The 16,052-nt window shown below is 39.8% G+C and overlaps 1 protein-coding gene across 1 annotated transcript; it reads right to left on the bottom strand.

The window, feature by feature from the left end:
• Positions 1-1,100: 1,100 nt before the first annotated feature.
• LOC146370498 (indian hedgehog B protein-like) lies at positions 1,101-11,022 on the bottom strand. Its single transcript, XM_084908508.1, has 4 exons — positions 7,151-11,022; positions 5,899-6,056; positions 5,487-5,590; positions 1,101-3,392 (listed from the first exon to the last, which is right to left on the bottom strand). The coding sequence occupies exons 1-4, from the start codon at positions 7,457-7,459 to the stop codon at positions 2,671-2,673; spliced, it is 1,293 nt and encodes a 430-aa protein (XP_084764634.1). The 5' UTR covers positions 7,460-11,022; the 3' UTR covers positions 1,101-2,670.
• Between the last annotated feature and the right edge of the window lie 5,030 nt (positions 11,023-16,052).

A 16,052-nucleotide genomic window follows, 5' to 3' on the forward strand; every position in this document is an offset into this window, starting at 1 on the left:
TACTTGTCTGTGGTTCTTATTTATTAAATGTACAGTACCTTACAGTTCCTACTAAATTTATCATGCCAACACTGAGTGTAAGATGTGGCATAAACCTTACAATATTTTTAATTAACAAAATTGCTACTTACTAAAATAATTTTTTGTTCTGTTAACTGGTTAATCCACCAATTTGTTCAAATCAAAATTATATTTTAAATGTTATTAATGCCGGCTTTAAAATTTGGTTATAAAAACACACTTTGTTCTTTGTCTAATAAATAACTATATATAGATAGATGGGAACAAAAAACAGTTCTCCCTCTGCTCATTATTTGCGATCATTGGTCATGTGAACAAAGTGAACAAAATTTTAAAGTACTTCTCACTAATTCATGTTTTTTTCTTCAGCTAAGAAAAACAAGTTGTGTTCAGCGTGTTGTTCTTCATGACATCCATCCATCTACTTCATCCCATTAGGTAAAGAAGCAGGCTACATCCTGGACAGGTTCCCAGTCTGGTGCAGGGCTGAGAAAGAAACAGACAAACCTTCATTCTTACATTCACACCTACAGCCAGTTCAGAATCACCAGTTATCCTTACCTACCTCCGTTTTGCAACTGTGGGAAAAAAGCTAAACATCCAAAAAGGAATCAGACTGGATTTAAAGCCAGAAACTTCTTTCTTCTTCATCTTCTTCTTGTTTCACTGCAAATACTGAAGCATCCAGCAGGGGGTACTGTGCTCACTGACTAATTTCCTATCCTGGAAAAAAGAAAAAGCTTTCAGGCATCAAGGGGAGGAAAGAGGAGCTTTGCTGAGAGCTGCTGTCCTTGGTACTGAAACCAAACAGCAGCCCACCCTAACCACAGCTGCTGTTATATTAAGTTATAGATGTATCACTTTATAAAGTGACCAATAGGTTATTTATGTTTTATCTATGAAATCCTTTTGCTAGTCCATTTTGTTAGCATAGATCTTGAAAAGACGGAAAGCATTTCTATTACAACAAGCAGAATAGCCATGAAAGTTTACTTTATTAGATAATCTATATCTATATGATACTTTGTATTGTATTGTCACGATCTCGTTTAGATTTTTTTGCTATGATAAAAGCACAACAGATTTTAGTTTACAAACAAGAGAAAACCTTTATATTTCAAATACAAATTTTATGAACAGAGTTGCCAGAAAAAATATTACATTTACATTTTTTAAAAAATAGATCTTTAAATAGTCTCTCCAACAATAGCTTAATATACATATGTGACAACTCTTTGAGCAGTCATACAAAAGAATGCCTTCAATTTTCCAGATCGACTGCAATGTTTGAGTCTTCACATAGCAACTCAACTGGGAGGGGCATGCGGGAAATATGAACTATATATTACATATCTATTCATCTCCAATAAGCCATTTAACAAAAAAGATTAGACCTGCTTGGCATACTGCTAAGTGTAAAAAGACGGAAGACAAAAAAGACCATGCAAAGTTTCAAATAAACACCTATTAAACGCTTAAGAATAAAAATAAGTACTGTTTTTAATATGATGCCTAGCTAGCTACTTAATACAGTAGTTGAATACAGCCTGAGTGTACTGATCTGAAAACTGGAAACCTGAAACAATGAAAAACAAAAAAGTTTTAAATTAAAAACACCTGATAATCAACAAGGAGACGTTTAAATGAGCCACATAAATTTGTTTAACACAATCAAGTCGTGTAGAAACGGATGGCAGAGACAGGGCGGCCACTATAGCACCTTTAATCAATCCTGCATCAGTAAGTGACAAATGTTGTGAAGTAGAATTATACAGTATGTGTACAAAGTGTAACACAAATACTGTGTATTCATACTCTTTCTCTGCCATCCAGTTGTTACAACAAAGCCCCTTTTCAGATGTCAAAAAACAATGCAACACCAGTACATTTAATCTCATCATGTACAAAGTAATGAACTTAATAAACTGTCTAGTTAAATATTTTTCTGTAAATTATTTGCTAATATATAATATAGACTCTAAAAGGAAGAGTAAAGAATCAGTGAATTTACTGCAGTGATGAATCTAACAGTAAACTAAGTAAAGTCCATGACTTAACTGTATAAATACCTATGTACATTTAAAGTTTCACATCTCACCTTGTTCAGTCACTAATTTCTCCTCTTTTTTTCTTTGTGTGTTCATCTTAAGCCTGAGACACTAAAGAGGTTTCACAAAATTGTATCAATAAGCTCAAATATTGTCAGATTGGAGTAAATACAGTACAAAGGAAGGATAAAACCCGACAGTCTCACTTCTCAGCAATTGTTTTAGTATAATCTTTGTTTTTGATCTGTGGTAAACAGAATTCAGATTTTTTTTTCATGTCTATTACATTTTTTTGGAAATGAATAAAACTGGAAATACTATTTTTCCATATTTCTGTTACTAGAATAATGTGTCCTGTCTCATTTTCTCTCTTTATCTCATTTGCATGAACAACAAAAGAACTTGTTGAAGTACAGCAAATACAGGCAAGTGGAGTTACTACAAAACATATTTACATTATAAAATGAATTGCCTTTGGTGGTCCCTCAGTTGATTTCTTGTGAAAAGAAAGGTTGTTGTGCTTTGCGTTCTAGTGCTCCATACTAGTGTTAACTGAAAGAAGACATCATGGTGAAACATGTCTCTGCGCCTCTTATCTATGTCATTGTTCAACAGACCAGGGGTGGAAGTGTGTAGTATCCAGCAGCATTTTCCCTAGCCAATGTAGAAGCCAAGGGTACCAGTGCAGCCCATCATTCTGTGCTTCTGATGGCCCAATCAGGCTGTAGAAGAGTCGTAGTGGGGCCAGGGCCCAGTGGGACAAATGGTGACTGTCCACAGCAGCATAACAAGATGCCAATACACCATTTACCACTATAGACCCATGCTGGGTGAGTGGGGCATACAAGCCAATGCTCCTCTGCTCGCTCACAAAGGTCACAACTGAAAGTTTTGGCTGTGACTTCGCTTCCCCTGCCGATGTAAACACACACTGTCCTGGCTGGACCTCGCTGGCAAAAACCGTCCTCTGACCTACTCCCCATCTAGGCCTGCCTTCCCACGTGGAACCCGATAAGGGCTCTTCCTCTGGCTGATTCAGCCCAGCAGTGCAGTCTGTGACAAAGATCAGGTGAGCAGCTGTGAGAGTAATATTGAATCCTGCATTAGTCCCAATAACATAAAAGATCTTTGAGGCATTGGGCTGGCGGTCCAGAAAGGATAGGACTGGGCTGTAGAGAAAAGGACCATGGCCGTCTGCTGTTGAGGAAGCCAAGACCTGATCACCAGGGAGGAGGTCACGCATCTGTTTAGCAGCACCACCTTCAACGACAACCTGAGCGTCACCAGGGAAACAACCACCGGTTTTGGCTGCCACAGAGTGTTCTGTTGAATTGAAGAACAAAAGACATGATGATGTTATTTGTAATTATTTAGTGCTAATGCAAGAATGAAAAGCATAAAGAGAGAGAAATGTTGGAGGTCCTCTCGGGAGAGGAGAACAGGCACCGCGGCATTTGGTCTCCTACAGGGATTTCACATTTTTCTGGGTCACTGAGTATAAAGCAGGTAAGACTTTGACTCTCGAAGAACTTTATCTCAGTGGATTAGTGGTGGATTGTTAACACATGTATACATTATGACTCAAAGTCAAGGTTCAAACTGCTTTCTTGTCTATCTGATTCTTGCCCTCTTCTTGTGCTTAGAAACTATGCACACACAGAAACCCACTTCAGAAAAATAATGTTTTTATCTGCTTTTAAACAAACCAATTAAGAGCTGATCGCTGGATTTTTAAACTATTACTTGTCCTTTCATTGTGTGAGGCAATCTTTAAATATGGTTATGTGTCATTGTAACCATTTTTATAATGCTTACAATAAATTTATATGATTTGAAATACATGAAATAGTTCCCAAAACATTTTTTTAAGGCAAATCAATTTCTTGGAGTAATGGGAATCTTACAAAAAAAGACAACAAAGCAAAATATCAGCCAATGCTGTAACTTCATATTTTTCATGTATTGTCCTTTGTTATGGAAACAGTGTTCAGTGCCATGGTATGTACATGTACTGTATTTCTATCTTTCTGAAGCAGATTTTTCATGTTAACAGTTAGCAGAGTAATAAAAGAGAAACATCCTTTCTTTTACTATTTTATTTTGCTATTGCCGAAGTGACAGTGTTGCAGAGTATATCTGAGCTATTTGGCCCTTTAAGACGCAGCGAGATGAGGTGGCAAAAAGGGGTAGTCGGCAAGAGCTAATGGATAACCAGCTGATTGTATCACCACAGTCAGAGCACGGCCTGGGGTCAGAGAGCCAGGAAAGTACACAGACTCTGGTTCTAGATATTGTTTTTAAACTGGGTCACATGCACATGCACAGTCTCAGCGGTTCTATACGCACTGAGACATCACAATGGGCTCGAATCTTAGCAAAGAATCCTGCTATTACTAAGCACTATATGGTACTACCGTCTTAAATGAACTGGGAGAACAATAGAATAGAATAGAATAGAATAGAATAGAATAGAATAGAATAATTAATGCAAAATAATTGTGAAACAGAAATGAATCAGTATAAATGTGCGTGGGTGTTTGTGTGAGAGGGCTGTCTTAAGGCAGCCAAATATTTGTCCAAGGTGTGTGTCAGTAAGCCTGAAGGCTGCAGAGACCAGGGGGTGATAAGACTCAGATAAGCGATCTCAGAGAAACCTACTGAAGGAAAAGCAATAGCGAACAAAGAGAGAGTTAATCATCTCACAGGCTACTAACCTCAGCAGACTGCTAGAATGCAGTTTGGCATCAAATAACTGGTTGGTACCAGACATGGGTAAATGGATTTCTTAAGTGTCTTAAAAGTTAGAATAGCTGGAGGTGGAATGCTTTCAGCTATTGTTTGCATGAAGAAAGTATCTGATAAAGTATGTGTACTGAAATATTATAGATCTACTACAAAAATGCAGATTGAATATACAGTCAAGAATACAGAAAACACTATTATGTCAAGCAGTATTTTAATTTAACCACCATATATCTTTCATGGTTTTTGACCACAAATGTGGTACTACATATAGAGTATTAGCTTGCACTGAATGCAGAAAAGCCTACTTACATTTGTTTTCATTCATTTCATCCACATGTTGTACAGCTAAATATCCTAAAACCTTGATAACTAACGATTTACATAATGACTATACAACATCTATTAAGACCAACATGTGAGGCTAAACTGGGCAAAGAGCACAGGTGCACAACCTGCTTTGATTGGCTCCCAGTAGACCATACACTTAAGCACACACCCAGAGTGTTAATAAAGGCAATGAATGGGAAACTAAACCATTAGTGGCTCACTGTCAAATGGTCTAGCATCAGCCTCATTAGCAGTAATAACAGCTGAACACAAAAGGAAAAACACACAAAGAGGCACTTTGATAATGCATACATACTGTGCACTGTTCTAATTTCCATCTCTTACCTGACTTGACGCTACAGTGAATGTGGGCTTTGGACTCGTAATAGACCCAGTCAAATCCAGCTTCTACAGCCAAGCGAGCCAACATAGCATACTTATTCCTGTCCCTGTCAGGAGGACAAAAAATTTATAGTTAATTTCCAGCATGAGTCCATCTGAATTAAAATTCACAAAAAAGAACATTTCTACTTTGACATTTATGTAGACAAGTTGTAAGGAAGGAATTTTTCCCACATTCAGACTAAAATATGAGAACTTGCTATCAGCTAAAAAAATGCGGTGTATTTGTTTACCAATTGCTTGACTCATCACATTGCAGATAAGTTGAGTGTCACAGTTCACGCACTACAAGCAGTTTAAATGTTCTTTGGCCAACGCCCGGCCTATTCACAGCACATAACTTATTCTAGCCTACCTGTCTGATGTGGTGATGTCGACAGCACGCCCCTCATAATGCAATGAGTCCTCTGAATGATGACCATCCTCATCCCAGCCCTCCGTCACTCTCAACTTCACACCTGGCCACATGTTCATCACAGAGATGGCCAGAGAATTTAGCTTGTCTTTACACCGCTAAGAGAGGAACAAACAAGAACAAAAGGAAAGCAGACTGTTAGAAACATAAAGAAATCTTCTAGTCCCAGTATCACTTAAACTTGAGAAGAAACGTATATGAAACATTTATTGCAATGAAATGTCTCTGAAGAATGATTACATCGTGGCAATCAACAAATGAAAAGAAAAAACATTTTACAGTGTGGACAGTCTGTTTCTGATAAGTCTGTTAATCAGGGGCATTATGTGGTGACAATAGATGGATCATGGATGACAACAGCAGAGCCCAGTAAGATAACTACCTAGGATAACTAGCAGGAAAGCATGAGTGACTAAAATAATAATAATCATCATCAAAATAAATACAGGATACCTCAGATTGTAAAAAAAACACACACAAAGGAATCTGCAAATAGTCATTGTATATTAAAAATGTGCCAGGTGGGTTTTTTCCAGATTGTTAGAAGCATTATTATTGTGGTTTATGTTAATCCTTTGATCAATGAATGAACGTAGGATTAAATGAATTAGCCAATCTGTTTAAAGGTTCACAATTAAAAAAGAGCTTAAAAAACATGGCACATTTCATATGAAAGGTGTGTGCTTGTTGGCCAAATGAACATTGTGATATGAAAACAGCACTGACAATAATATTTGATGGGAAAAGATGCCCCGGGACCCGAAGGCGGTGACTTTACGCACACCAAAGTTTATGTCTAGGCATGAAAACCGTGCAGATTGGCGACGACCGAGACTCACTTGGTGCGTGAGTAAAAGAAACACTAAAAGTCTATAACAGTTCAGTATGTCAGGCAGCAAAACCCAGAGGACCAGGAGTCAATGAAATCAATCACTGTAGTTCAAACATCTGACTGACCAGAGATATTGAGCAGACAACTGGATGCAACAGTGTAACTAACCTAGTCACTCAACTCCTTGTGGTATGCTTGCTACAATCAACTTTCAACCGATTCTTTCTTTATAAAAAGAAAGAAAAGAAAAAGAAAGAAAGCTTTTCCCCCTTTTGCAATACCAGGTATATTTAGGAACGCTGGCCTGTATCGCATCTTTGCGAACGTATACGTAGGCTACTCATTCATCCCCCTTCTCACCTGGGTCATTAGCCTGTCGGCGCCCGTGTCCTCCTCATCTTTAAAGATTATGTCTGTATTGTAGTTTGGCGTCAGCTCTTTAAAGCGCTCGGAGTTGCGTGTTATCTTGCCCTCGGGACGCCCGCTGGCTCCTAGGGTCTTCTCGGCGACGTTTGGGCTGAACTGCTTGTAGGCAAGCGGGATGAGCTTTTTCGGGAGCCGCCTTTTGCCGTACCCCCTCCCCGGCCCGCAGCCCTCCGAGGCAGGTGCGAGGAGGAGGAGGACCAAGGCACACAGAGAGGCGGTGAGAAGGAGGAAGGAGATCCGCATCGCCCCGGGGGGAGGGAGGACTCTCCCGGGGGAGAGAGATGTCTTCAGTACCTCCGCGGTTTGGCTACCGACTCCATCGTCCGTGACAGTTGCAAATCCACGTCCGAAAAAATCGGATAAAAGAAGCTCAGCACCTCGGCTGCACGGGGCACCATTTGGATACCAAAAAGTTTCTAGCTTTTCCAGAACATCGACCCTGTATTGAGAAACTTCGCTCGCACCGCCTTACAGAATCAACAGTAAGTGTGCAGGCTGTAAAGTCCGTGCATTTTAAACAAACAGGTTCAAAGTCGATTTGGTGGGTGAGAGAGTTAAAGAGAGAGAGCGGTTACTGATATCCAAGTTGCAGTGTTGTGGTTTCTCTCCCCCTCTTTCTTTTCCTCTGGGAAACTGTCATAACAGCAGCCACTTTTGCCTGCTCTTTGGTTGGTGCCCTCTCTGGATTGAAGGCTTTTCCTCTCCATATGCGGCCGGCGTGCAACAAGCTGCAGCTTTCCAGTTGAATTGAAGGGATTTGAGTGATCCAAAACGATCTGTTGCCACTTCAGACCGCACCCTGCCAGTCCTGCCCTCCTCTCTCTCCTTTGCTCCCTCTGTTCCTATACTCTGCCACCCACCCCGCCCCTCTTGGGCACAGGGCGCACTGGAGAGTCCTGTCCACACTCTGCTGGCAGACAGGCAAGCAGCAAACACAAGTTTGCCCTTTATTGCTGCCACTTCACATTTCCAGTTGTTGTCTATGTCTTTCTGTGCCCTTGACAGCTCTGTACTCTGACAGCCCTGCTTTTTGTTTTACATTGTAAACAACAATCACAATCAATTAAAGCAATCAATTTCCTGGAGTAGACTGCCACATTTTTTCCCCGGCTGCATAAAGATCAAGGGTCATTAGTTGGCTTGATGTTGGATGACTGACTGCGTAATAGGGTAATTACCAGTGGTGAGACATACTAATTGCCTGGATGTTTAGCAGGTAGATTGCTTGGCAGAAAAACTGATTTGCTGACTGACTGACAGATTGTTGAACGGCTAGTTGACTGACTGAGTTACAGCAGGGACAATTAGTCTTAAATGAGTGCTCTAATAAATAACCAATAGTACTAACTTTATGTCAGTTTTCTAAAATGGACATCTTTAATTTAAAAGCTTTTGGCTATTTGGTTCTCTTGCTGCCTATAGGTGAAGCACACATCCACATGCACACACAAACACACACACAAGCAAACCCAACCCCTCCAAATTAGCTCTTCAAATATTTGCCAGCAGAAAATCAGCGGTCTCACCACTGTTTCTCAATGCTGGCTCCTTGGAATGAATTAAACTGTACAAGGCTGAGGCTTTCCACAGTTTACGTTTTATTATTTGTATCTGTAAACACCGTAAAATATTTTTTGCTGCAACCCTGCTTTTCATGTGTCTTGATGGGACACTGAAAGGCAAATAGAGAGATTCACACAGAGTAAACAGCCATCTATTTTTGTTTTTGCCTTTAAGCTGAAACAGAGCACATACTGACACTTGTGTAAATTCATTAAACTTTTCCTGGTATGGAGCATGCAGACTAGTTCAAATAAATCAAAATTTGTCAGATAGAGGTGTCAGTGTTTTGCCAAATTTGGTTCTAGCTTCGCAAAGTGGAATAGCTCCCATAATGCAGTTCAATCTTATCGGGAACTTTTGCTACTCCATGAATAAAAAGCTTTTTTGGGGTATGGTCAGTGACTTTTCAAAGATATCACTGTTAAGAGTTTCTTTTAATGACTGTTCCTTAAATCGTAGCAGTGTTAACAAATAAAAGAAAGGTGTCACTACTTGGGCAGTATACTTATTTACTTCCTCACAGCTAAGAAGATCATGGATGTATGGATGGTGTCTGTGAAATTATGATTGAATTAATATAAATGTGCAGTTCTTATATCTGCAGTTCATCCTCTGGATTGCTTATCCTATTAACAAAACATGAAGATGGCTTTCTAAGTGTTTGACATTTTCCCACTCTTCACGTAAAACAGCGTATTTCTTTCACCAGTTTAGCAACCTCATGAAGTCTCCACCAGTCAACTGCTGCCACCAGTCAACTTCACAGCCAAAAATCTATCTACATGTGCATACCGCATGTAGATGTCATAATTATCAGAGATAATTCAGATAATTCAGGGATAGCCAAGCTAACTGTGCCTCACTGCTTTAAATATCACATTATTGGGAGTTTTTAGTTCCTTTGCTCTCCTAAACAGCAAAAGACTGAACCCCGAAAATGCCATCATTCGCCAAGTTAGCATCTTGCACATTTTTGTTCTTGCACCAGTTGCAGATGCTGATGCAGGTACTGAGATTTTTCAGTCACATGTCAGCTAACCATGCGAGGTTAACTTCTCTGCCATTTTGGATGTGTGGCGATGTAACATCCCAATCACACAGGCCTAGAATCTGAGCTGGCAACCACCATTCACCAGTAAAAATATGTAGTCTATTCCCTGACTGGTTCTTGAGTGGTTGCTGTAGGTTGATGGAGGTCACATAGGCAGTCAGTGACCTCCCCTTCCTCCCAACCAACATTTACAAAGGAAAAACTTTCTTGATTTCTTGTGTATGTTGTAGGGTGTATTTCTTGACCTCCTTGGAATGTATTTGGTTTCACTGCTATCAGACTGTCACTGTGCTCTGTAGTTAGTGAATGTCTGTGTTTGCAAACACTCACCAACTCTCCAAGAAACTATAAAATATTTGCTTGAAAGTAAAAGTTGCACCTTTGAAATGTTTACTGCAGCGCTAAGGCACAACTTTTACACTGAAGGTGAACTTTCTCCATTTCCAGATTAGGGACTTTTTTTATTCTTACTTATAATACACATTACACATTACAATACACATTTTCCCCAGTGGTTGTTTCATATATAATGTGGTGGACAACTTCACGTGTGAAACCTCTATAGGCATTGTAAAGACCTTTGCACCATTTTGACCATAAAGGTGCCATTTATAGCTAAACAGCAATGCACATTTCACTAAAACTGACCTGCTGTGACCACTTACATACACATTATCAGCGGTGGTACTTAGGCTGGCGCCATGTATGTAAGAATTGCTTTTCTTTGTTTATTATGTGTGAGAAGAAATCTATATGCAAATTTGCATGTGCCACACTTGCACAAGCATGTGTTTTCCTGTAACTATCAATAATTTGTGGATGTGCGTGAGCGTGTGTGTGTCATCCTTCCTTTGAAGATCATAAATACAGGCGTGGTTCCAGGCAGGCCCGCTGCCTATTCAGCGTGGCTGTCGACAATGCCTCAGAAGTGGTCACATTCTCCCATCCATCCATCCCTCCCTTCATCCATCCATCTCTCAGTTCTTCTTGGCCTCAAAAGACGACACTATAGCGTTTCAAGAAGACAACATTCTGATCAGATCAAACCAAAGTGGAGCCTGACACACCCCCACCCAAAATCTTGTCTCGCTGTTACTATTCATCAACCTGTCAGTTTCTCTGCTGTACACTATTCCTGTAAACTATTCCTGTCAGGCTCTTTCAGCAGAACTAAAATGGCTCACATAAAGTAAGGTATGAGCTCAAACACACAACCGTAAACGCAAAGACACACATATCTAGGCATGTGTACACAGTACACACACATATGCCAGGCCAGCCGACAAACCAACCAAGCATCAGGCCCTCATTCATTGATGTTTGTTAAAGTTATTAATTTTCTCTGTGAAATAAGAGACCATGGTGGCAGGACAGAAGGAGATGGGTGCCAGCCCCAGAATCTCCCTCTGCTTTCATCTGCTGACACTGAGGCTCAATGAGTCCACAGCCTTTGCATGGGCATCGGGGTTACCCACGCATACCCGGGGCCCTAACCAACAAAGGCTCTGAATCGGGCAAAAGGAGGAAGACACAGATGAAAGAAAATTCCAAAAGGAAGTGAAAAGAAAGGGATGGAAAAGATGTTAGAAATGATTATACAGAAAAACTGAATCATAATGAAAGACAGTGAGAAAATTTAACAAAGCGACTGTGACTATGTCAGGAAATTTGGATAGACAAATGAGAGAGCAAGATGTAAATTAAGAAGTTGATTTAAAAAAAACAGAGTTTTTGAATGAGTGTTTGAATGAGTAAGAGACAGCAAATGGCTTGGCACATTAGCTAGTAAACAAGTGAGTTTGGGTTGTTTTTCAGTCAGTTGAAGCTAGCGTGTTTGTGGCTTGTGGTGGATTGCTGTAATGGGGGTTAAAGGACGTTATGCTCAAGGTAACAACAGCTGGTGGCTAAAACCACCATCCCTCTTCCTCCTCCTCCTCCTCCTTCTTCTTCTGTCCCTCCACACACTCCAGCATCAAACCCCAGACCGCAATAAACACCTAAAACTATGCCTATATGTAGTCGGCTTCTAAGCAGCACAGTGGGAATATATGAAATCTTCTAAGCCTTAATCTTCCAAAACAAGGAGATAAAACAACGTGGGCATGCTGAGCTTATCTGTAGCCTTTATATATTTTAGCATACATTTTTTTGGCAGTGAGTGCCACTTAGCCAGTGCCAGCAGTTAAGATGGTAAGCTGGAGCTAACATGTCAGCCAGTGAAAACCACACTGACCAAACCTGTCTGTCAATGGTTGAGAATGGCACCAATACTAGTCTTGCTAAAGTCCAGTTCAGTGCAGAGTGTTTGGTTTGAGAGCAGACAGAAGGAAAATAAAAGCAGGATGATATAAAAGTGGAGCCCAGGCTAAATGTGTCTTGGAGTTAGCGGGCTAGGCTAGCCACCGCATGGCTAAAGCAAACAAAGAGCTACCCAGGGGACTGAAGTAGGCTGTGCTGTGCTCTGACATTAAACACATAGCCACGGAGAGATGGAAACACACATGCATGCACTCAAATACATGCATACAGAAGTACCCAACTGCAGGTATAGACACAGCCACAAGTTGTTAAATAGAGAGGTCACATGCACGCACGCATGCATGTGAACACGTGCAACATTTAGATAAGCATTAATGCTTTTTTACAAAGTTGCACTTAGTAAAGTAAATATAGATATTGCATATTAAAATGCCAATAAAATCCACTCCATTGGGGGTGACACGTGTGTGTTCATGTTACAGTGAAATGTTATATTAAAAATGGCCTGCTCCAAATTTGCCATTTCATTCATCGATCCATCCAATTATCCAGCTGAGGGTTATGGGAGGTGGACTGCATTCCAACTGTCATAAGGTGATAGGTAAAGTATACCCTGGACAGGTTGGCAGTTTTGCTCCATTTCAGTTACAGGTGGTGTTTTTTTTAATTTATTAACTTATTTATTTATTGAAACTCTTTCCATCCATCTTTTCAAACTCTTTGACATGTATGTGATGTCAGACAGAGGTGATATCATCTCAGGAACACTGCTCTGGCTAGCTAGCACAGAAGCCTCACCCCCTTGTTATACAAACTATTTGTTTTCAAGGTGCAGCAAATCAGAAGAAAGTTGGTGTAAAAGGAGCTTGGCCCTTAAGAAAGAGGTGCAAAAACACTTTGTTTTATATAGTCAGTAATCTGAGAAGATGAACATTAAAAAAAAGATTCTTCTAAACTATGAATCATACATAGCTACTCCGTTCCACTCCCAGAATAAAAAATATGGGTTTGGAAATGAGTATTATTAAGTGTCCTAATAACACGTCTAGTACTTTGGTAATGTCAACAATAATGCAGCCTAATGCTGCTGCTGTATTCTCAATGTCAAATGAGGGATTTGTCCCTCCTCCCTCTCTCCATCCCTCACTCTCTCTCCTGAGTATGTGCCACATCTGTGGGCTCTGTGGTGATGTTTCTCTGCTCAGAATGGATTCACCAGCTCAAAAACGTCCTTATTATATTTATATTTTACTACACCACTAGAAAACCATGCCAGCTGGCCTCCAGAACTTTGGGCAGAAAAAGGGAAAGAAAGTGAAGGGGGAGGAGAGAAAGTGAGAAAGAGAGGGAGGAACGAAAGATGGAGAAAATGTTAAGACGCAAACAAGCACAAAGACAAAGAGAACAGAAAAGTACGGATGTGAAAGATAAAACATAAAAAGTAAACATGTAAGGTGGAAAAGAGAACGAGAGAAATCCAGTGAGAGAGAAAGACAGAGACAGAGAGGGCACCCTTAAATCAGCTGTGACAACATGATTACCATGCTTGCTCAAAGATAAACACAGAATGAATGCATGAGACAGACATGAAAACAGTATTTCCATAGAAGTCAACTTTTCAAATAAGTGAAGTTACTGTCACACATAGGTTTTTGTACAGTCACTTGCCCTAATCAGAGATGTAGTGACCTTTGATGACTGGAGCTGGAAGAAGGACATAGAAACTTGGCTTTGAGAGAACACAGGGAAGAGGTGTGTGGCAAGGAGGATGGGAGAATCACAGAGGGAGACAGAGAAAGTGAAGGGAAGGGAAGTGGGATGACCGAAAGATCTGTTTAAAAACAGGAAGAGAAAATGCAAACGGAAACACAAAAACAAGCAGCTGAAAACAATCCTTTAGGCTATTTTCATTTCATAGCATTACACTAATTTGTAAGATACCACATTTTTCTTCACATTAATTTTATAGAAAGTGCATTCAGCTAGAACAAGATCTATAGGTTTCTTCAACATGCTAGTGCATCATTCCAGTGACTGTAAGGGTCACTCACAGTTCTGCTCTAGGTCCAGCCTGGCAGTTTCAAATGATATGTAGCCCATTAGCCATTATCTCAGGCTGTGGATCTGTGTGTCAGTACAAGTGACGCACAAATGAAACCATGCAGACTCAAGAAATCAAGGCTGGGCTCTGAAGAGGAGATCTCGATCTTGTTCCTGATGTTGGTGATGCTCACCAGTGCTACAGCTGCAGTTTTGCCAGAGAAAACAAAGAAAACAGAGTCACACCAAGGTAGCTTGTGCTGTTGATTGAATCTTGAAAGCGCTCAGAGTAATTATGGACAGGTGTAGACATGCTAATCCCTTAAAAACCAAAGTCTTATGCAAACTGAGCTGGGTGGTGTTATTGACATCCATTCACACAAACACAAAATGTCAAGCAGTGATCCAGACCTCAACCTGACAGTCATATGCAAGATTGCTGTCAATAACACTAGTGAGATCACCAAAGCAGCAGAAACAAAGCCCTGTTATGGAAATGAAGGAAAGGAAGTGAAAGTATCAAGTGATGAGAAACTCATCATTTCACCTGCAGGAGTGATCCATCACAAAATGCACGATAGACACTAGGAATATGCAGGGCTGTTTAAAGTGTCTAATGGATAACAGCCCCAGAGAAGTTTTAGGGCAAAATATCTCGACATCTGTTGCCATCAACAACTTATTCTGGGGAGAAGATTCATTTGCTGTGGGTTTCTTTGAAGTGAGATTAACATTTGTTCTGGATAATGTTTTGAATATATTCCAAAGCTTGTATAAAAGTTAATACATATGTGTAAATCCAATAGTAAATATAATTTTGGTTTGACACAGCCCAACTCACTTGGTCAAACATCAGAAAAAAAGGATAATATACTATCCAATTTTTGAAATTTTTACCAACACAACATAAGGATGTGTCACGAGTAACACAGATGATGTTGGAAAATACTGCCAAAGTTACTTCCACAACTATCATCTAGAGCTAAGCTCCACTTCTGGACAAAAGTCAAAAATGAATCTTATATAGGATTAGGATCAGCGCCTGTCTAATGGTGCAGTCACTTCTTTTGTTTAAAAAAACTGAACATTGGAAGTCCAGCTCTTCCAGAACACTTGTTGCACAGGGGGTATTTATAGAAATATACACCCAGATACTTTCCCATGAGGCTAATAGTTACGAGAATGGAACAGCTACTACGAAGGAAGGAAATTGAGACTCTGGAACAATTTTATTGAGCATAGTAGGACAAATCATGATTGTTATCAAAAGGAAGTGATACTGGCTACTCCCATTAGAACTGAAAGTACAATAGCCACTGTGAACACTAAAAGAAACTATTTTTTTTTTCATATTTTTAGAACGATGAAAAAAATGACACATTGTAACTAACACTTTTACTCCATCTGGTGGGAATCAAAGCATTTAAATCATAAGATTTTCCACCTAACAGGCTTTATGTATACATTTGCAGACATAAGATTCAAAACTAAGAAAGAATATAACAAACTGTTAACTGACATCTATAGACAGTACAGATGCCAACAATTTTAGGACAGTTGTTTCTAGATTTTTAGTAAGCAACAACTCCACTAAAAGATATTTACATTCATAACCAGAAACATACTCGAAGAGTTTTGTAACTATTTTTTGTGTAAATAAAAGTTTTTGAGGCAAGAATGGCTGGAATAAAAGGATAAAAAATTAAAGTTGAATCATGAAAAACAAGAAAGAAAGAATAAAAGGGATCATAAAGAGAAGAGAGTAAAGAAAGAGGGCAAGGAAAGAGCAAAAGAGAAAGATGGATGGCTATGAAGACTGGTACTGATCAGTAGCTCTTTTTGTGATGCGGCTTCCAGCTTCCAGCCCACCGATTGGTCAGCTGCCTAACTCGGAACATGCGTCCCCACAATCCCTCAGCACCA

The sequence above is a fragment of the Perissodus microlepis genome, chromosome 16 (assembly GCF_051167445.1).
Source record: "Perissodus microlepis isolate ML-2025 ecotype Zambia chromosome 16, ASM5116744v1, whole genome shotgun sequence".
Lineage (NCBI taxonomy): Eukaryota > Metazoa > Chordata > Actinopteri > Cichliformes > Cichlidae > Perissodus > Perissodus microlepis.

What these genes read in the sequence shown, in the direction of transcription:
- LOC146370498 (XM_084908508.1), bottom strand. Translation starts at nt 7,459, where the DNA reads ATGCGGATCTCCTTCCTCCTTCTCACCGCCTCTCTGTGTGCCTTGGTC. An exon ending in CCGACAGGCTAATGACCCAG is followed by an intron (nt 6,057 to 7,150) that starts GTGAGAAGGGGG and finishes TTCCTCTCTTAG; the next exon opens with CGGTGTAAAGACAAGCTAAA. An exon ending in TCACTGTAGCGTCAAGTCAG is followed by an intron (nt 3,393 to 5,486) that starts GTAAGAGATGGA and finishes TCAATTCAACAG; the next exon opens with AACACTCTGTGGCAGCCAAA.